A 22,037-nucleotide genomic window follows, 5' to 3' on the forward strand; every position below is an offset into this window, starting at 1 on the left:
GGTCCCAATGGTGCAGTTACTTCCCCTCATCCAGCACCATGACAACCAGCACAGCAGAGTCCTGCATACACTGAGGAGCTGACCATGTGACCCCTGACTCCTCCCCTCCATGTGACATCATCACAGGTCCTGGAAGCACAGAGCAGCCATATATCTAGTGTGCGGCTCTGCAGGTGGAGGTAGGTGCAGGGTCTCTATTATTTGGGGGTCACCATTATTATTAACCCCTTCATTTCTCAACTATTTTCACCTTTAACCAGTTCAGGACTAGTTTCCCGCTATTCCTGACCGGCTCATTTACATTCAGTTTAACCCATTAATGACGGAGCCAGTTTTGTACTTCATGACTCGGCCATTTTCTACAATTCTGACCGGTGTCACTTTGAAAGGTTTCGAAAGGTAACGCCAAAATGTGGACCCCACGGTTTATTACCCACTTTATTATGAGCTCGTTAATTCCCCACATGTGGTCAGAAACCTCTTTTTGTACAAATAGGAGGAGCCAGAATAGAAGGAGCTATATGTGAATTTTGGAAAGGAAATTTGGCTGAAATAGATTGCGGGCCCCATGTAGCATTTGTAGGGCCCTCAAAGTACCTAAACAGCAGAAGCCCCCACAAGTTACTCCATTTTGGAAACTAGACCCCTCAAGAATTTTATCTAGATGTTTGGTGAGCCGCTGGAACCCCCGGAGGCTTCACAGAATTTTATAATGTTGAGCCGTGAAAATAAAATAAAATTTTTTTTACCACAAAATTATTACTTTAACCAGATAGCTTTTATTCACAAGGGTAAAAGGAAAATATGCAACATAAGGTTTATTGTGCAATGTCTCCTGAGTACGCAGATACCTCATATGTGGTGGAAATCAGCTGTTTGGGCGCACGGCAGGGCTTGAAAGGGAAGGAGCGCCATTTGACTGTAAAATTAGCTGGAATCATTAGCTAATGCCATGTCGCATGTAGAGAGCCCCTAAGGTGCCTAAACAGTGGAGCTCCCCCACAAGTGATCCCATTTTAGAAACTAGACCCCTCAAGGATTTTATCCAGGGGTATATTGAGCATTTTGAACCCACAGGTACTTCACAGAATTTGATAACATTAGGTCGTCATATTGAAAATGTTAATTTTTATTAACAAAAATGCTGCTTTAGCACCAAATTTCTCTCTTTTTCAAGAGGAAACACGAAAAAGTAAACCCCACAATTTGATACCCCACATGTGGCCAAAAATTTGTGTTTGGACAAGCGGGAGGGCTTGGAACAGAAGGAGCACCCTGTGAATTTTGGAAAGTTGAAATAAATGGTGGGCATCATGTTGCATTTGTAGGGCCCCTAAGGTACCTATACAGCAGAAACCCCCACAAGTGACCCCATTTTGGACAGTAGACCACTAAAAAATTTTATTCAGGGTTACAGTGAGCATTTTAACTCCACAGGTAGTTTACAAAAATGTTGCTGTAGTGCCAAGTTTCTCACTTAGACTGTGACGCAGTATCAGCCCTTCTGTGCAGATGCCAGTGTTTTCCACACGAGAATGCAGCTGCTCGTGCCCACGATCTGGGTTCAGGCCGCTGCGGACTTTATTCTCCAGGCTGCGAAGAACACACTCCTCTTCACAGCATAAACTGACATCCTGCGTCTCAGGAAGCCGTGGGGATGAGATTTCTAAACATTTCGCTACTGCGCTTGTACTGCACAACATCGCAGTCAAAACACTGCAAATAATGTATGAGTCCCAAAAGAACCACATACACATAGGAGTGTAAATTTCCAAAAATACATCAATTTTTATTAAAGATTTACATATACAAAAATCTAAAAACACATGATTCATTAATCAGAAGGTATAAGGAGGACCTCTACCAAACATCCACCCCCCACAAAAGTGGAGCAGTGTGTCTAGCTAGCATAGAAATATGGGACAAATAGTAGATTAAGCCCCATATCTTAGTTACAGCTCCCAGAGGTGTAAGCTGTCACTAGACAAAAAGTAGCTCCCAGCTACTGCAGGGAAAATGCCGTCTAACAGGATCAAACAATTAGTATAAGATAAGATTCACGGCTTACCCATAGAGTAAACAATAGTAGGAGCTGACACAAAGCTGAGGGGGGAAGGAATGCAGCTCTCAACCCGGACGCGTGTCGCTTAATGCTTCTTCAGCAGGATGAAGGCAAGGGCGGAAGTGTCAAAACACTCTGCATCCAAACGACTGCAAATCCTGATCGTGGGCACACAGCGTAATAAGCTAGGATGGATGGATGGATAGATAAATAGATGTCAAACACATATATAATGTCCCACCCCCCTGCATATTCTAAGCTGGCACCATTTAGTAACTTTCATGTGGCACTAAAGGGTGTTTAGCCTTGTATTTAGCTAAAAAAAAAAAAAATGTAAATAAATAATTAAAAAAAACAACATAACAAAAAAAACAGCTAGGGTAAAGCAGACGGCTGCAGACCACAGCTGGCAGCTTCACCTTGCCTGGTATTCCAAAATGAAGGTCTCCCCATGCTGTTTTTTTTAAGATATAAATAATTAAAAAAAAAAAGTGGGGTCCCCCTGTGAAGGGGTCTTTCTCCCATATCACACAATTAACAGAGCGAGAGATGAGTGAACAATCCAAAGCATATTTATTCCTTGCAACATAGAATGACCATCAAATAATCCAACACACGGAGGGTAAAACGAGTCCAGAAATGGCATTAATGTCCTGGAGTTCAGTCACACTCCTCCAGCAGTCCTTCTCCAGGGAAATCGTGGTTTCTCACAGCATCTTTGGGGTGCTGTCCGCAGCCTCGGCGCCTCCTTCAGAGGTTCAATCTTGCTTCCTCTCTCTTGTAAGTCTCACCCAGAATCACTAATCTCTCAGGTAAACCGAGTTTAGGTGGATTCCAGGCCCCCTCCCCCAGACCTAGGCACAGAAGCACTTCAAGGGGATATAACCTGACTTAACAGGACAAGCAATATATCGAATAGACAGACCACCACGCCCAAAACATGAACCCACACAAAATGGTACATAACCCACAATATCACACCATGACACCCCCCAAATTGGATTTCCAGCCAAGGTAAAGTGGACAGCTGTGGTCTGGTATTCTCAGGGTGGAAAGACCCATAGTTAATTGGCCCTTCCCAGCCTAAAAATAGCAGGCCGCTGCCACCCAGAAGTGGCACATCCATTGGATACGCTAATCCTGGCGCTTCACCCCGACTCTTCCCATTACCCTAATGCGGTGACAAATAAGGAAATAAATGGGGTTATTGGGGTTAGGGTTAATGATGTCACGGCGTCTATCAGATACTTGACATCACTAATCTAGTCAGTAATAAAAAAAAAGACAAAAAAAAAATTTTATTGAAAAAACACTCCCCAACACATTCCCTCTTTCAGCAATTTATTGAAAAGAAAAAAAAATCTGTCTGCCGTAATTCATTTTGGAGGTCCTACGACGATTTTGTACCTTCCAGAATATGGGTGGCAAACTTTGAGAACGTATCCCCCATTTTCTGGAAGTTCAAACCCTCCATGGGAGGAGTGTGGGTGCAGTGATATTGCACTCACACTTCCCGGGTCCACAGCATGGCAGTGTGAGCTGCAGTAAGCTCAGTGTCACTACTAGCAGGGAGCCGGCTGAGAGCCGCTCTGCTAATGTGGCTAAGATCTTCTGAGAAGGAAGAGGAGGGATTGTGGGGGATCGTCACTGCAGAAGGAAACGGGAGACTTGGGATTGACAGGGGGTGACCTGGCTGGACCTGGGGAGAACTTTGATGTTGCATCTGACATGTCAGATACGACAGAACTCAGAGGAGAAGGATGGTCCATTTTAGTTGATTGGGTGGGGGGGCAGTTTGGCCACATTCGGGGACCGGGGGAGGCGACTTATCTCCCATCTGACATGATTAATCATGCCAGGTGGGAGATACATCATTTTTTTCTGCCCGAATCGTGGTCTCCAGGGACTGAGCTACCCTTGGTAGATGAAACCACTGAAATTTTCCGATGTTGGGGGGGGCGGCATACACTTGATTTCTTTATTGCTTGCCGGCAGCTGCGGGAGGGGATTAACACTGACCGCTAGGACATAATTTTACTTCCCGCGGTCGTTAAGGGGTTAAAGTCTACAAGCTCCGAAACCAGTTTAGAATATCTAAACTTTTTTATTTACATAATTTTTCTAGTTTAGGAGTGAAATATAATGTGGGCACATTTTGTAATTGGAATAATTTTCACTATTTTGCTGCCTTCAAACAAGCAAATGTGGCAAATTGTGTGTCAGCGAGTGCACAGATCCGGACGCCATGTGTGGCCCCTCTTCTTCCGTTAGACACAAGAATACATTGAATCCTAATCCCATTGTCCTGTTCTTAACCGAAAAACTGGGAAATTATTTGTTTTTGTACTTTTTTATTTTCCTACTCTTAAGGCCACTTTACACACTGCGATATCGGTACCGATATCGCTAGTGTGGGTACCCGCCCACATCTGTTGTGCGACACGCGCAAATCGCTGCCCATGGCGCACAACATCACCCAGAGCAGTCACACATACTTACCTTCCCTGCGACGTCGCTGTGACCGGCGAACCGCCTCCTTTCTAAGGGGGCGGTCCGTGCGGCGTCACAGCGACGTCACAACAGCATCACTGAACCGCCGCCCAATAGCAGCGGAGGGGCGGAGATGAGCGGGACGTAACATCCCGCCCACCTCCTTCCTTCCGCATTGTGGCCGGGAGGCAGGTAGGGGAGCTTCCTCGTTACTGCGGCGTCACACGCAGCGATGTGTGCTGCCGCAGGAACGAGGAACAACTTCGTTACTGCTGCAGTAACGATAATCGAGAATGGACCCCCATGTCACCGATGAGCGATTTTGCACGTTTTTGTGACGATGCAAAAACGCTCATAGGTGTCACACGCAACTGCATCGCTAATGCGGCCGGATGTGCGTCACCAATTCCGTGACCCCAACGACTTAGCATTAGCGATGTCGTAGCGTGTAAGCCCGCTTTATTATGGAAGCAATTACTCTTTTATTTTTCCATTCACATTGTCGTATGAAGGATTGTTTTTTTATAACGATAATGTGCTACTTTCACAGTTGTACTATTTACATAGCACATTTCATGTTGAATATTTTTTAGTACCCAAATGATATCTCACCTCCCTTATCTCCATTAATTTTACATATCGGCTCATCTCCTTCCCATTCAGGTCCTTATAATATCGGATCCTCTCAGTGGAGATCTTCTATATAACAGAATTCTCCTGATTGCCCGTGAAGGATGGATATGGACAGGGACAAGATGGCGGAGAGGATATTACACCTCACCCTAGAGATCCTCTTCCGGCTTACTGGAGAGGTGAGAGATTCTGATGACGTCACATTATACCATTCTTATCTATGGGAATAACAGATGGACAGAACTGGAGAGGTGAGGACTCTGGAAATGTCTGGAGTGAGATTTATTACTGTGTCTCTCCATAACCAGGATTACACAGTAGTGAAGAAGACCTCTAGTGAGCGCTGTCAGGCCCCTGTGTCTGAGGGATGGGGAAGACCCCTGAGCCCAATCACGGGGCCTCCACCTCACCCCCCGATACATGAGGACATCAATGACCAGAAGATCCTAGAACTCACCTACAAGATGATTGAGCTGCTGACTGGAGAGGTGACACTGCTGGGAATGCTGGGACATTATACAGTAACGCTATGAAGGGATCGGGAGTGACTGTATCATTGTATGTGTCAGGTTCCTATAAGGTGTCAGGACGTCACCGTCTATTTCTCCATGGAGGAGTGGGAGTATTTAGAAGGACACAAAGATCTGTACAAGGACGTCATGATGGAGGTTCCCCAGCCCCTCACATCACCAGGTAATAGACAGGACTAAATACACACGGCCTATAATTATCTGTATGTAAGGAATGAATTCAGTCCCTGTATGTGTCTCCTCCAGGTCTATCCAGTAAGAGGACAACACCAGAGAGATGTCCCCGTCCTCTTCTCCCACAGGACTGTAAACAAGAAGATCCCGATGTTCCTCAGGATGTGCTTCCTCCAGCTCTATCCAGTAAGAGATATCTACTCATGTACTTTCTGCACTAATTTTGTGATTACATTTTTAGACTTTCTGCTCTGGTTTTTTTCAGCTATGTTTTCTTTGCTTCTGCTTCTTCTGCTGTTTGTTTCTAGTGCCTTCTCTATGTTGTTATGAAGGCAACTCAAAGACCTGCAGAGGGTTCATGAATAGAGTTGAGCGCGGTTCGAGGTTCGAGGTTCTCCAGTTCGCGGCTCGAGTGATTTTGGGGGCTGTTCGAGATCGAACTAGAACTCGAGCTTTTTGCAAAAGCTCGATAGTTCTAGATACGTTCGAGAACGGTTCTAGCAGCAAAAAGCAGGGCTTTTTACAGCTACAGTGTGCAGGAGCCATCGCTGGCAGCCTGCCAGAAGCTGGTAACCAAGATAAACATCGGGTATCCAACCAAAGCGCTTTGGTTAGTAACCCGATGTTTATCCTAGTTACGTGCAGGAAGCCCACACTTCCCCGCTCAGCTCGCTCCGCTCCCTCCTGCCCGCGGCATGTACACACACACACACACACACACACACACCCCCGCTCGGCTTACCTGCGGTGATGAAGTCCCGCCATCCCGACCTCAGCGCTGTCACTGTCCTCCATGGCCGCCGCTTGTCACATCACCTCTCGCTTCCGACCCGAGACTGACTAGCGGTGACGTCACGGGCCTCTCGCGATACTTGGTGTGAAGGCGCCGGTCATTGAACTCAGTGACAAAGGCTGTCAGACAGTGTGCTGGAGATCAGCGCAGGTAATGTACCTCGCTGACAGCAGCACTTGTCATCCCCTGCAGTGACCTGGGCTGACCCATTGATGTTAGCTCAGGTCACTGCACTGCTCTCCCATCCAATGGGGAACATCCTGCTCTTCATTGACTGGGACAGTGTGGATCGTCATGGCAACCCCTTGGATTACACCAGACCTGGATTTGTTTTTCATTCTAATAAATTGGTTAAAGAGGGAATCTTTTGGGGAGTGTTTTTTCAAATAAAAATGTGTTTGTCGTCTATTTTTTTTTTTATTACTGACTGGGTTGGTGATGTCGGGTATCTGATAGACGTCTGACCTCACCAACCCCAGGGCTTGATGCCAGGTGACATTACACATCTGGTATTAACCCTATATATTACCCCGTTTGCCACCGCACCAGGGCGCGGGATGAGCTGGGGCGAAGCACCAGGATTGGCGCATCTAATGGATGCGCCACTTCTGGGGCGGCTGCGTCCTGCTTTTTTAGGCTGGGGAGAGTCCAATAACCATGGACCTCCCTAGTCTGAGAATATCAGGCCCCAGCTGTCTGCTTTACCTTGGCTGGTGATCCAATTTTGGGGGACCCCTACGTGTTTTTTTTTTAAATTATTTATTTAATTTAAAATAACAGCGTGGGGTGCCCTCAGTTTTGGATTACCAGCCAAGGTGAGGTTGCCAGCTGTGGTCTGCAGGCTGCAGCCGTCTGCTTTACCCTAGCTGGCTACAAAACTAGGGGGAACCCTACATCATTTTTTTTTTCATTTTTTTGGCTAAATACAAAGCTAAGCACCCCTTAGTGCCACATGAAAGGCACCAAAGGGTGCTCCACTTTTTCTCCATTTTTTCTCCACTTTTTCTACATTTTTTCTCCACTTTTTCTACATTTTTTTCTCCATTTTTTCTCCACTTTTTCTCCACTTTTTCTCCATTTTTTTCTCCACTTTTTCTCCATTTTTTTCTCCATTTTTTCTCCACTTTTTCTCCACTTTTTCTCCACTTTTTCTCCACTTTTTTCTCCACTTTTTCTCCACTTTTTCTCCATTTTTTTCTCCACTTTTTCTCCATTTTTTTCTCCATTTTTTCTCCACTTTTTCTCCACTTTTTCTCCACTTTTTCTCCACTTTTTCTCCACTTTTTCTCCACTTTTTTCTCCACTTTTTCTCCACTTTTTCTCCATTTTTTTCTCCACTTTTTCTCCACTTTTTTTCTCCATTTTTTCTCCACTTTTTCTCTCCATTTTTTCTCCACTTTTTCTCCACTTTTTCTCCACTTTTTCTCCATTTTTTTCTCCACTTTTTCTCCACTTTTTCTCCATTTTTCTCCACTTATTCTCCACTTATTCTCCACTTATTCTCCACTTATTCTCCATTTTTTCTCCACCTATTCTCCACTTTTTCTCCACTTTTTCTCCATTTTTTTCTCCACTTTTTCTCCACTTTTTCTCCACTTTTTCTCCACTTTTTCTCCACTTTTTCTCCACTTTTTCTCCACTTTTTTCTCCACTTTTTCTCCACTTTTTTCTCCACTTTTTCTCCACTTTTTCTCCACTTTTTCTCCATTTTTTTCTCCATCTTTTTCTCCACTTTTTCTCCACTTTTTCTCCACTTTTTCTCCATTTTTTTCTCCACTTTTTCTCCACTTTTTCTCCACTTTTTCTCCACTTTTTCTCCATTTTTTTCTCCTTTTTTTCTCCACTTTTTCTCCACTTTTTCTCCATTTTTCTCCACTTATTCTCCACTTATTCTCCACTTATTCTCCACTTATTCTCCATTTTTTCTCCACCTATTCTCCACTTTTTCTCCACTTTTTCTCCATTTTTTTCTCCACTTTTTCTCCACTTTTTCTCCACTTTTTCTCCACTTTTTTCTCCACTTTTTCTCCACTTTTTCTCCACTTTTTTCTCCACTTTTTCTCCACTTTTTCTCCACTTTTTCTCCACTTTTTTCTCCACTTTTTCTCCACTTTTTCTCCACTTTTTCTCCATTTTTTTCTCCATCTTTTTCTCCACTTTTTCTCCACTTTTTCTCCACTTTTTCTCCATTTTTTTCTCCATTTTTTCTCCACTTTTTCTCCACTTTTTCTCCACTTTTTCTCCATTTTTTCTCCATTTTTTCTCCATTTTTTTCTCCATCTTTTTCTCCACTTTTTCTCCATTTTTTCTCCACTTTTTCTCCACTTTTTTCTCCACTTTTTCTCCACTTTTTCTCCACTTTTTCTCCATTTTTTCTCCATTTTTTCTCCATTTTTTTCTCCATCTTTTTCTCCACTTTTTCTCCACTTTTTCTCCATATTTTTTCTCCACTTTTTCTCCACTTTTTTCTCCACTTTTTCTCCACTTTTTCTCCACTTTTTCTCCACTTTTTCTCCACTTAAAATGGAGAATAAGTGGAGAAAAAGTGGAGAAAAAGTGGAGAAAAAGTGGAGAAAAAGTGGAGAAAAAAATGGAGAAAAAGTGGAGAAAAAGTGGAGAAAAAGTGGAGAAAAAAGTGGAGAATAAGTGGAGAAAAAATGGAGAATTTCTCCACTTATTCTCCACTTTTTCTCCACTTTTTCTCCATTTTTTTCTCCACTTTTTCTCCACTTTTTCTCCACTTTTTCTCCATTTTTTTCTCCACTTTTTCTCCACTTTTTCTCCACTTTTTCTCCATTTTTCTCCACTTATTCTCCACTTATTCTCCACTTATTCTCCACTTATTCTCCATTTTTTCTCCACCTATTCTCCACTTTTTCTCCACTTTTTCTCCATTTTTTTCTCCACTTTTTCTCCACTTTTTCTCCACTTTTTCTCCACTTTTTTCTCCACTTTTTCTCCACTTTTTCTCCACTTTTTTCTCCACTTTTTCTCCACTTTTTCTCCACTTTTTTCTCCACTTTTTCTCCACTTTTTCTCCACTTTTTCTCCATTTTTTTCTCCATCTTTTTCTCCACTTTTTCTCCACTTTTTCTCCACTTTTTCTCCATTTTTTTCTCCATTTTTTCTCCACTTTTTCTCCACTTTTTCTCCATTTTTTCTCCATTTTTTCTCCATTTTTTTCTCCATCTTTTTCTCCACTTTTTCTCCACTTTTTCTCCATTTTTTCTCCACTTTTTCTCCACTTTTTTCTCCACTTTTTCTCCACTTTTTCTCCACTTTTTCTCCACTTTTTCTCCACTTAAAATGGAGAATAAGTGGAGAAAAAGTGGAGAAAAAGTGGAGAAAAAGTGGAGAAAAAGTGGAGAAAAAAATGGAGAAAAAGTGGAGAAAAAGTGGAGAAAAAGTGGAGAAAAAAGTGGAGAATAAGTGGAGAAAAAATGGAGAATTTCTCCACTTATTCTCCACTTATTCTCCACTTTTTCTCCACTTTTTCTCCACTTTTTCTCCATTTTTTCTCCACTTATTCTCCACTTATTCTCCACTTTTTCTCCATTTTTTCTCCACTTATTCTCCACTTATTCTCCACTTATTCTCCACTTTTTCTCCACTTTTTCTCCACTTTTTCTCCACTTTTTCTCCATTTTTTTTCTCCACTTTTTCTCCACTTTTTCTCCACTTTTTCTCCACTTTTTTCTCCACTTTTTTCTCCACTTTTTCTCCACTTTTTCTCCACTTTTTCTCCATTTTTTTCTCCATTTTTTCTCCACTTATTCTCCACTTATTCTCCACTTTTTCTCCACTTTTTCTCCACTTTTTCTCCACTTTTTCTCCACTTTTTCTCCACTTTTTCTCCATTTTTTTTCTCCACTTTTTCTCCACTTTTTTCTCCACTTTTTTCTCCACTTTTTCTCCACTTTTTCTCCACTTTTTCTCCACTTATTCTCCACTTTTTCTCCACTTTTTCTCCACTTTTTCTCCATTTTTTTCTCCATTTTTTCTCCACTTTTTCTCCACTTTTTCTCCATTTTTTTCTCCATTTTCTCTCCACTTTTTCTCCACTTTTTCTCCAATTTTTCTCCACTTTTTCTCCATTTTTTTCTCCACTTTTTCTCCACTTTTTCTCCACTTTTTCTCCATTTTTTTCTCCATTTTTTCTCCACTTATTCTCCATTTTTTCTCCACTTATTCTCCACTTTTTCTCCATTTTTTTTCTCCACTTTTTCTCCACTTTTTCTCCACTTTTTCTCCATTTTTTTCTCCATTTTTTCTCCATTTTTTCTCCACTTTTTCTCCACTTTTTCTCCACTTTTTCTCCACTTTTTCTCCACTTTTTCTCCATTTTTTTCTCCATTTTTTCTCCACTTTTTCTCCACTTTTTCTCCACTTTTTCTCCACTTTTTCTCCATTTTTTTCTCCATTTTTTCTCCACTTATTCTCCACTTTTTCTCCACTTTTTCTCCACTTTTTCTCCATTTTTTTCTCCACTTTTTCTCCACTTTTTCTCCACTTTTTTCTCCACTTTTTCTCCACTTTTTCTCCATTTTTTTCTCCACTTTTTCTCCACTTTTTCTCCACTTTTTCTCCACTTATTCTCCATTTTTTCTCCACTTATTCTCCATTTTTTCTCCACTTTTTCTCCACTTTTTCTCCATTATTTTCTCCATTTTTTCTCCACTTTTTCTCCACTTTTTCTCCACTTTTTCTCCACTTTTTCTCCACTTTTTCTCTACTTTTTCTCCACTTTTTCTCCATTTTTTTCTCCATTTTTTCTCCACTTATTCTCCACTTTTTCTCCACTTTTTCTCCACTTTTTCTCCACTTTTTCTCCACTTTTTCTCCATTATTTTCTCCATTTTTTCTCCACTTTTTCTCCACTTTTTCTCCACTTATTCTCCACTTTTTCTCCACTATTTCTCCACTTTTTCTCCACTTTTTCTCCACTTTTTCTCCACTTTTTCTCCACTTTTTCTCCACTTTTTCTCCACTTATTCTCCATTTTTTCTCCACTTATTCTCCACTTATTCTCCACTATTTCTCCACTTTTTCTCCACTTTTTCTCCACTTTTTCTCCACTTTTTCTTTACTTTTTCTCCATTTTTTTCTCCATTTTTTCTCCACTTTTTCTCCATTTTTTTCTCCACTTTTTCTCCACTTTTTCTCCACTTTTTCTCCATTTTTTTCTCCACTTTTTCTCCACTTTTTCTCCACTTTTTCTCCATTTTTTTCTCCACTTTTTCTCCACTTTTTCTCCATTTTTTCTCCACTTTTTCTCCATTTTTTTCTCCACTTTTTCTCCACTTTTTCTCCATTTTTTTCTCCATTTTTTCTCCACTTTTTCTCCATTTTTTTCTCCATTTTTTCTCCATTTTTTCTCCACTTTTTCTCCACTTTTTCTCCACTTTTTCTCCATTTTTTTCTCCATTTTTTCTCCACTTATTCTCCATTTTTTCTCCACTTATTCTCCACTTTTTCTCCATTTTTTTTCTCCACTTTTTCTCCACTTTTTCTCCACTTTTTCTCCATTTTTTTCTCCATTTTTTCTCCATTTTTTCTCCACTTTTTCTCCACTTTTTCTCCACTTTTTCTCCACTTTTTCTCCACTTTTTCTCCATTTTTTTCTCCATTTTTTCTCCACTTTTTCTCCACTTTTTCTCCACTTTTTCTCCACTTTTTCTCCATTTTTTTCTCCATTTTTTCTCCACTTATTCTCCACTTTTTCTCCACTTTTTCTCCACTTTTTCTCCATTTTTTTCTCCACTTTTTCTCCACTTTTTCTCCACTTTTTTCTCCACTTTTTCTCCACTTTTTCTCCATTTTTTTCTCCACTTTTTCTCCACTTTTTCTCCACTTTTTCTCCACTTATTCTCCATTTTTTCTCCACTTATTCTCCATTTTTTCTCCACTTTTTCTCCACTTTTTCTCCATTATTTTCTCCATTTTTTCTCCACTTTTTCTCCACTTTTTCTCCACTTTTTCTCCACTTTTTCTCCACTTTTTCTCTACTTTTTCTCCACTTTTTCTCCATTTTTTTCTCCATTTTTTCTCCACTTATTCTCCACTTTTTCTCCACTTTTTCTCCACTTTTTCTCCACTTTTTCTCCACTTTTTCTCCATTATTTTCTCCATTTTTTCTCCACTTTTTCTCCACTTTTTCTCCACTTATTCTCCACTTTTTCTCCACTATTTCTCCACTTTTTCTCCACTTTTTCTCCACTTTTTCTCCACTTTTTCTCCACTTTTTCTCCACTTATTCTCCATTTTTTCTCCACTTATTCTCCACTTATTCTCCACTATTTCTCCACTTTTTCTCCACTTTTTCTCCACTTTTTCTCCACTTTTTCTTTACTTTTTCTCCATTTTTTTCTCCATCTTTTTCTCCACTTTTTCTCCACTTTTTCTCCATATTTTTTCTCCACTTTTTCTCCACTTTTTTCTCCACTTTTTCTCCACTTTTTCTCCACTTTTTCTCCACTTTTTCTCCACTTAAAATGGAGAATAAGTGGAGAAAAAGTGGAGAAAAAGTGGAGAAAAAGTGGAGAAAAAGTGGAGAAAAAAATGGAGAAAAAGTGGAGAAAAAGTGGAGAAAAAGTGGAGAAAAAAGTGGAGAATAAGTGGAGAAAAAATGGAGAATTTCTCCACTTATTCTCCACTTTTTCTCCACTTTTTCTCCATTTTTTTCTCCACTTTTTCTCCACTTTTTCTCCACTTTTTCTCCATTTTTTTCTCCACTTTTTCTCCACTTTTTCTCCATTTTTTCTCCACTTTTTCTCCATTTTTTTCTCCACTTTTTCTCCACTTTTTCTCCATTTTTTTCTCCATTTTTTCTCCACTTTTTCTCCATTTTTTTCTCCATTTTTTCTCCATTTTTTCTCCACTTTTTCTCCACTTTTTCTCCATTTTTTCTCCACTTATTCTCCACTTTTTCTCCACTTTTTCTCCATTTTTTCTCCACTTTTTCTCCACTTTTTCTCCGTTCTTTTTCTATGGTCAGTCTACCCATTAGCTCTGCCATGCATACTGTAGCTCTACACCTACTGCACATGTTACTTTATGATTGACATCTCTTTCGTACCAGAGCTGTCTAAGCCTACTCTGACCCCATATTTGTCATTACTATATTGTCCTTGTACTGTATTATGACATTTGTATCATGTGTTTCATTTCTTGCTGTGTTGCAATTTTTTTGCTGCATCCCAATTGTACCTCTACATTGTTCGAGTTTATGTTATTGTTCTCTCACTCTTATGTGATACTGATTATTGTCATTTTTCATGATTACAAGCAGATAAGTCCAATCTGACGAAGGCTGAGGCCGAAACGTCATTTGTAACTTGTTTTGGACAAAAACATATATGCTTATGAAATTTTTTTTTTCTAAATACGGACCAATAAAGAGTGATTTTGCATTACTATCCGTTGTGACTTACTGACTTAGTCTGGGAGATTTAGAGTGCCGAGGTTACTCACTAATTTTATCTATTATTACCTCTGAGCACCTATATACCAGTGAGCAGAGCTTCCTCTACAGTAGTTCTCCTGATTAGGCATGCCCTTACCTCATGAGCAGGGCATTGCAGCTTTGTTAGCAACTATTACGACATGGACTCTGCTGCTGTGGACCCGGGGAGAGTGAGTGCAGATTCATTGCACCCACACTCCTCACATGAAGGGTCCGCACTCCTAGAAAATGGGGGATATGTTCCCTGAGTATCTCCCCCCCATATTCTAGACGGTCCAGAGTCGTCGTGGGACCCCTTTATTTTTTTTCTTACAATAAATTGGTGAAAGAGGAAATGTTTTGGGGACTGTTTTTTCAAATAAATTTCTTTTGTCGATTTTTTGTTTTTGTTAGTACTGACAGTTTATGATGTTGGGTATCTAATAGACGCCATGACATCACAAACTGCTGGGCTTGATCTCAGGTGACTTTACAGCTAGTATCAACCCGATTTATTACCCCGTTTGCCACTGCACCAGGGCACGGGATGAGCTGGGGTGAAGCGCCAGGATTGGCGCATCTAGTGGATGCGCCACGTCTGGGGTGCCTGCGGCCTGCTATTTTTAGGCTGTGAAGGCCCAATAACTATGGACCTTCCCACCCTGAGAATACCAGACCACAGCTGTCCGCTTTACCTTGGCTGGTGATCCAATTTGGGGGGGACCCTACTTTTATTGTGTAATTATTAATATTTATAAAATAATTATAAAAAAGAGCCTGAGGGGACCTCCACATTGGATCCCCAACCACGGTAAAGCTGCCAGCTGTGGTTTTCAGGCTACAGCCATCTGCTTTACCCTAGCTGGCTATCAAAAATGGGGGGACCCAACGTCATTTTTTTTTTTAACTATTTTTTAAATAGAAAAAATTAATGGGCTTCCCTGTATTTTGATTGCCAACCAAGGTAACGGCAGGCAGATGGGGGTGGCAACCCATAGCTGTCTGCTTTATCTGCTGAGAATCAAAAATACCGCGGAGCGCTACGTCATTTTTTTAAAGATTTATTTTTACAGCACTGTGATGTCCAGCAATCAAAATACAGGGAAGCCCATTTTATTTTTAGTTATTTAAATAAATAATTAAAAAAAATATATATGGGCTCCCGCTGCATTTTTTGTATTGCTAGCTAAGGGTAATCCAAGCAGCTACTGGCTGCTAACCCCCACTGCTTGGTGTTACCTTCACTGGCAATGGAAAATCCAGGGAAGCATTTTTTATTTTTTTTGCCAAAAAACTACAAAAAAAAGGACGTGAGCTTCGCCATATTTTTGTATGCTAGCCAGGTATAGCAGGCAGGTGCTGGAAGAGTTGGATACAGCGCCAGAAGATGGCGCTTCTATGAAAGTGCCATTTTCTGAGGCGGCTGCAGACTGCAATTCGCAGCAGTGGGGCCCAGAAAGCTCAGGCCAACCTGTGCTGCGGATTCCAATCCCCAGCTGCCTAGTTGTACCTGGCTGGACACAAAAATGGGGCGAAGCCTACGTCATTTGTTTTCTAATTATTTCATGAAATTCATGAAATAATAAAAAAAGGGCTTCCCTTTATTTTTGGTTCCCAGCCGGGTACAAATAGGCAACTGGGGGTTGGGGGCAGCCGTACCTGCCTGCTGTACCTGGCTAGCATACAAAAATATGGCGAAGCCCACATAATTTTTTCAGGGGGCAAAAAACTTCTGCATACAGTCCTGGATGGAGTATGCTGAGCCTTGTAGTTCTGCAGCTGCTGTCTGTCTGTATGGAGAAGAGCAGACAGCAGCTGCAGAACTACAAGGCTCAGCATACTCCATCCAGGACTGTATGCAGAAGTTTTTTGCCCACCAAAAAAATGACGTGGGCTTCGCCATATTTTTGTATGCTAGCCAGGTACAGCAGGCAGCCACGGGCTGCCTCCAACCCCCAGTTGCCTATTTGTACCCGGCTGGGAACCAAAATTATAGGGAAGCCCATTTTTTTTTAATTATTTCACTTATTTCATGAAATAATTAAAAAACAAATGACGTGGGCTTCGCTCCATTTTTGTGTCCAGCCGAGTACAACTAGGCAGCTGGGGATTGGAATCCGCAGCACAGGTTAGCCCGAGGTTTCTAGGCGCCTCTGCTGCGGATTTCAGTCCGCAGCCGTCCCAGAAAATGGCGCTCTCATAGAAGCGCCATCATCTGGCGCTGTATCCAACTCTTCCAACAGCCCTGGAGCCGGGTGGCTTGTTGGGTAATCATGAGTTAATACTGGCTTTGTTTTACTAGCCAGTATTAAGCCAGAGATTCTTAATGTCAGGCACGTTTGACCCGGCCATTAAGAATCTCCAATAAAGGGTTAAAAAAAAGACACCACACAGAGAAAAAATACTTTAATAGAAATAAATACACAGACACATTAGAGACTCCATCTTTATTACCCCCTGTCAGCCCTCCACGGTCCTGCTCTTCTGTCTTCTTTCTTTCTAGTGTAGTAGTAGTGACGATTGTAGTGAGGATGAGGTTCACCAGCCCATCACTTGGGGCTGGGGAACCTCATCCTCAGTACAATCCTCACTAGTGTAGTAGTAGTGACGATTGTAGTGAGGATAAGGTTCACCAGCCCATCACTTGGGGCTGGGGAACCTCATCCTCAGTACAATCCTCACCAGTGTAGTAGTAGTGACGATTGTAGTGAGGATGAGGTTCACCAGCTCATCACTTGGGGCTGGGGAACCTCATCCTCACTACAATCCTCACTACAGTCTGGAAGCAGCGTGCAGCCTTCACTCCGTGAGTGATCAGTGCTGGCTGCTAGCGGTAACAGCGGTAACGCTGACAGACGCGTTACCATAGCAACGGTGCTCTCGGAGCTGCGGTTAGCGGTGACGTCACCGCTAACTGCGTTGCTATGGCAACGGTGATCTCCGTTAATGACCGGCTGTGTCAGCCGGTCCCTAACGGAACGGGGAGTCGACCGTGTGCTAGAGCATGTCGCCGGTACACGGCGATACACATATGTGCACCGTGTACCGGAGAGATGCACTCGCAGGTCCTACATGACGCGTCATAGTCATGTGACCAGTCTGTAGCCAATGAGATAATAGCCACGTGACTGGTCACATGGCTATTTTGACGTCACGATAGGTCCTGCTTCTCTGCTGGCAGTGCCGTCACCGGGAGGATTCAGCGATCATCGGATGGAATAGCGGCAGGAGACAGAGTGCAGAAGGGATCGCGAGGACCGGTAAGTGTTATGGCAATGTTTATTAACTGTTTGTGTACATTTATAATGCATTTTTATGTGTTTGTGATTGCCTCCCATTTTAGCCTATTGGCTCGAGTTCGGTTCGTCGAACGTTCGACGAACCGAACTCGAACGGGACCCCCGTTCGGCGAACCGACCTCGAGCCGAACCGCGACCGGTTCGCTCATCTCTATTCATGAATACCCTGTTTCCCAAAAAAGATGACCTACACCAAAAATAAGAGCTAGCATGATTTGTTGGGATTTTTGGAGAATGGTTGAAATAAAAGCCCTACTCCATAAATAAGACCTAGTTACAGTGAGGACTAGTGTTGGGAGGAATCAAACTGCACAATTTCTCAGGAACCGCACTCTGTTAGGGACTCCATCAGTTGTATTCTAAAGTTGATTAAGGACCTTTGATCACTTCAGAGTCATGTGACATGATGTTATTAATCTATCAACATTTCCACATCTTAAGCGGGCTTTACACGCTACAATATATCTAACGATGTGTCGGCGGGGTCATGTCGTAAGTGACGCACATCCGGCAGCGTTAGTGTTGTAGTTGCGTGTGACACCTACGTGCGATTCCGATTGTATGCAAAAACGTTGATCGCATACACGTCATTCATTTTCTAAAAATTGAACATCCGGTTGGCACCACACATCGCTGTGTGTGACACCCCGGGAATGATGAACACCGCTTACCTGCGTCCCGCCGTGCTATGCGGAAGGAAGAAGGTGGGCGGGATGTTTACATCCCGCTCATCTCCGCCCCTCCGCTTCTATTGGGCGGCCGCTGTGTGACGTCGCTGTGACGCCAAACGTCCCTCCCCTTCAGGAAGTGGATGTTCGGCGCCCCCAGCGAGGTCGTATGGCAGGTAAGTACGTGTGACGGGGGTTACAGCATTGTGCGACACGGGCAACAAATTGGCCGTGCCGCAGAAACGATGGGGGCGGGTGCAATCGCAAATGCGATCGCACGTTTTATTGAAACTTGTAAAGCAGCCTTTATTCTGGCAGATTGTGCTGGAATAACTCTTTTTCTCCTTTTGGTTTGAAGACATATTTGGATAGACCGCAAGACCCTGCTACCTGCTTTGGTTACAAAGCCTCAGAATAGGCCATCAACGTTAAAGTCCCGGACAACACTGTTAAATATCCGACATCTGTCTCTAACTATTTTATTTTCGTCTTAAAAAAACCCCTCATTGAAATTGTCTATGTTGTGTGTCATTGTTACTAGGAGAATTTTGCAGCTTCTGACTACTGGCATGGCAGCGTCAGGATCTGTGGATACTGCACTCTGCCTGCTAACTTCTCTGATATTTGTGAGCAGCTCAAGTAGACACAGGCATGAAACCACAGGCTTAGGCAGGCTAGCAAGAGTTAATCTCTGCTAGGCTGCTTGTTAATATCTTTCATTACATGCTGTAGGTGAGCCAGTGTCATTCGCTCCCCTCTTGCATATACTGGCTGGACTATTCCATTAATGCCAGCTGTAGTTTACCTATACTGGTCTGGTCAGGTGTTGTGAATTGTTGCTGTGACCAGTTTTGGTGTTAACCCTTGTTGTCTTTTTGTTGCTGCTTTCCTACTCTTGCTTTTCTCCTTAGTCTCTCATTGTTTAATTCTGTGAGTTTGCAGTATGTCTGAATTTTGGTTTTCTTATTTGTTTTAATCTGTTTCCATCATACTCCTGGCCCTTCCTTCCCTAGGGGGATAACAGATTACATCTGGTCAGGAGAATAGTAAGGCCCAAGACTGGCATCTCCACTTACAGGAGTAATCCAGAAGTTAGAGAGAGCCTAAGGTCTCCTAGCATGAGGGACAGTATAGGAGCCCCTTGTGCCTCGCTATCCTGCATTCATATTGTGACAAATCAGATTACTAACTGTAGGACATTTCAGAGAACTGGTCCTACTGGAGAGATATTTTGGAGACCGGAATTGGAGGTCCGAATTAACAAAGATGTAGCACTAAGATCTCGAAATTAGAAAATAGATTCAGAATAATTTGTTTCCTAGTTTAATTTCTGATGTTATGGTTTAAAACACAATGTGCTTTCAAAATTTCATTAAAAACTAATAACATTGTGTTTATATTTAGCAGATAACTGTATTGGGAGTTCAGATGGACCTCTAATATCTTCAGAATTTATAACAGATGATGAAATTATCACACATGATACATATGAGGAGCATGCTGTTGTCCCACATATACCTCCAGTCCTTCCTAGGATTGATCTATCATCTGATCTTATCAAACAAGTCCAAAATTCCAATCATCAAAAAACTCACACTGTGGAGAAGCCATTTTCATGTTCAGAATGTGGGAAATGTTTTATTAAGAAATCAAAACTTGTTGTGCATCAAAGATCTCACACAGGGGAGAAGCCATTTTCATGTTCAAAATGTGGGAAATGTTTTATTCAGAAATCAAAACTTGTTAGACATCAGAAAATTCACACAGGGGAGAAGCCGTTTTCATGTTCAGAGTGTGGGAAATGTTTTATTCAGAATTCAGAACTTGTTGTGCATCAAAGATCTCACACAGGGGAGAAGCCATTTTCATGTTCAGAATGTGGGAAATGTTTTATTCAGAAATCAAAACTTGTTAGACATCAGAAAATTCACACAGGGGAGAAGCCGTTTTCATGTTCAGAGTGTGGGAAATGTTTTATTCAGAAATCAAAACTTGTTGTGCATCAAAGATCTCACACAGGGGAGAAGCCATTTTCCTGTTCAGAATGTGGGAAATGTTTTATTCAGAAATCAAACTTTGTTAGACATCAGAAAATTCACACAGGGGAGAAGCCGTTTTCATGTTCAGAGTGTGGGAAATGTTTTATTCAGAAATCAGAACTTGTTGTGCATCAAAAATCTCACACAGGGGCGAAGCCATTTTCATGTTCAGAATGTGGGAAATGTTTTATTCAGAAATCAAAACTTGTTGTGCATCAAAGATCTCACACAGGGGCGAAGCCATTTTCATGTTCAGAGTGTGGAAAATGTTTTTTTCAGAAATCAGACCTTGTTAGACATCAGAAAATTCACACAGGGGAGAAGCCGTTTTCATGTTCAGAGTGTGGGAAATGTTTTATTAAGAAATCAGAACTTGTTGTGCATCAAAGATCTCACACAGGGGAGAAGCCATTTTCATGTTCAGAATGTGGGAAATGTTTTATTAAGAAATCAGAACTTGTTGTGCATCAAAGATCTCACACAGGGGCGAAACCATTTTCATGTTCAGAATGTGGAAAATGTTTTTTTCAGAAATCAGACCTTGTTAGACATCAGAAAATTCACACAGGGGAGAAGCCATTTTCATGTTCAGAATGTGGGAAATGTTTTATTCAGAATTCAGAACTTGTTGTGCATCAAAGATCTCACACAGGGGCGAAGCCATTTTCATGTTCAGAATGTGGGAAATTTTTTATTCGGAAATCAGATCTTGTTAGACATCAGAAAATTCACACAGGGGAGAAGCCATTTTCATGTTCAGAATGTGGGAAATGTTTTATTAAGAAATCGGAACTTGTTGTGCATCAAAGATCTCACACAGGGGAGAAGCCATTTTCATGTTCAGAATGTGGGAAATGTTTTATTCGGAAATCAGTTTTTGTTTGGCATCAAAGATCTTATACAGGGGAGAAGCCATATTCATGTTCAGAGTGTGGGAAATGTTTTACTAGGAAATTATGTCTTGGTTACCATCAAAAAAATCACACAAAATAAACCATTTTTATGTTCTGAATGTGGAAAATGTTATTCTCAGAAATCGGATCTCGTTAAACATTTGATGAAGCCATACAGGGAAGGAACCTTTTTCATGATTTGAATAATTGAAATGTTTAGGGCTCATGCGCACGTTGCTTTTTTTTTTTTGCGTTGCTGCAGCGTCACATTGTCAAAATTCATGCGTGCTGCTTCCCCAGCAAAGTCTATGAGAATCATGCAAAATCCGTGTGCACGATGCTTTTTTAAACGCAATGTTTTGATTGTCAAAAATTTGAGAAAATCTCTGCGTTTAAAAAAAAGTAGCATGTCACTTCTTTTGTTCGTTTTGGCAGTGTTCTACACCCATTGATATCAATGAGTTGTAGAAAAATGCTACCAAAATGCTAAGCAGTGCGTTTGCATGTTTATTTGACAATAACAAACGCAGGTCTTTCGGTCTCTCTCTCTGTCGGTCGGTCTCTCTCTCTTTGTCTCTATCTCTCTCTCTGTCGATGTCGGTCTCTCCCTCCCACCCCCTCTCTAATACTCCCCGATCACGGGTGCGGCGCTGCACGGCGTTCACACTGTGGCGGCTTCTCTTTTGAAATTGCATGCAGCTCATTATTCAATCTCCTATTCCCTGCTTCCTCTGCCCACCGGCGCCTATGACTGGTTGCAGTCAGACACGCCCCCACGCTGAGTGACAGTTGTCTCACTGCAATCAATCACAGCTGTTGGTGGGCGTGTCTATATCGTGCAGTAAAAAAATAATAATTAAAAAAAACAACGTGAGGTCCCCCCTCAATATTGATACCAGCCAGGGTAAAGCCATACGGCTGAAGGCTTGTATTCTCAGGATGGGGAGCTCCACGTTATGGGGAGCCCCCCAGCCTAACAATATCAGCCAGCAGCCGCCCGGAATTGCCGGATCTA

At 41.8% G+C, this 22,037-nt stretch overlaps 1 protein-coding gene across 1 annotated transcript; it reads left to right on the top strand.

Moving 5' to 3' along the window:
* The first annotated feature begins 5,516 nt into the window (after positions 1-5,516).
* On the top strand, positions 5,517-21,251 carry LOC142258979 (uncharacterized). Its single transcript, XM_075331521.1, is given in 4 exon segments — positions 5,517-5,878; positions 5,962-6,075; positions 19,495-21,115; positions 21,117-21,251. Coding segments are annotated over 4 exon segments (1,977 nt in total). The 5' UTR covers positions 5,517-5,745; the 3' UTR covers positions 21,226-21,251.
* The last annotated feature ends 786 nt before the right edge of the window (positions 21,252-22,037 follow it).

Source organism: Anomaloglossus baeobatrachus (genome assembly GCF_048569485.1).
Source record: "Anomaloglossus baeobatrachus isolate aAnoBae1 chromosome 5 unlocalized genomic scaffold, aAnoBae1.hap1 SUPER_5_unloc_20, whole genome shotgun sequence".
NCBI classification, from domain to species: domain Eukaryota; kingdom Metazoa; phylum Chordata; class Amphibia; order Anura; family Aromobatidae; genus Anomaloglossus; species Anomaloglossus baeobatrachus.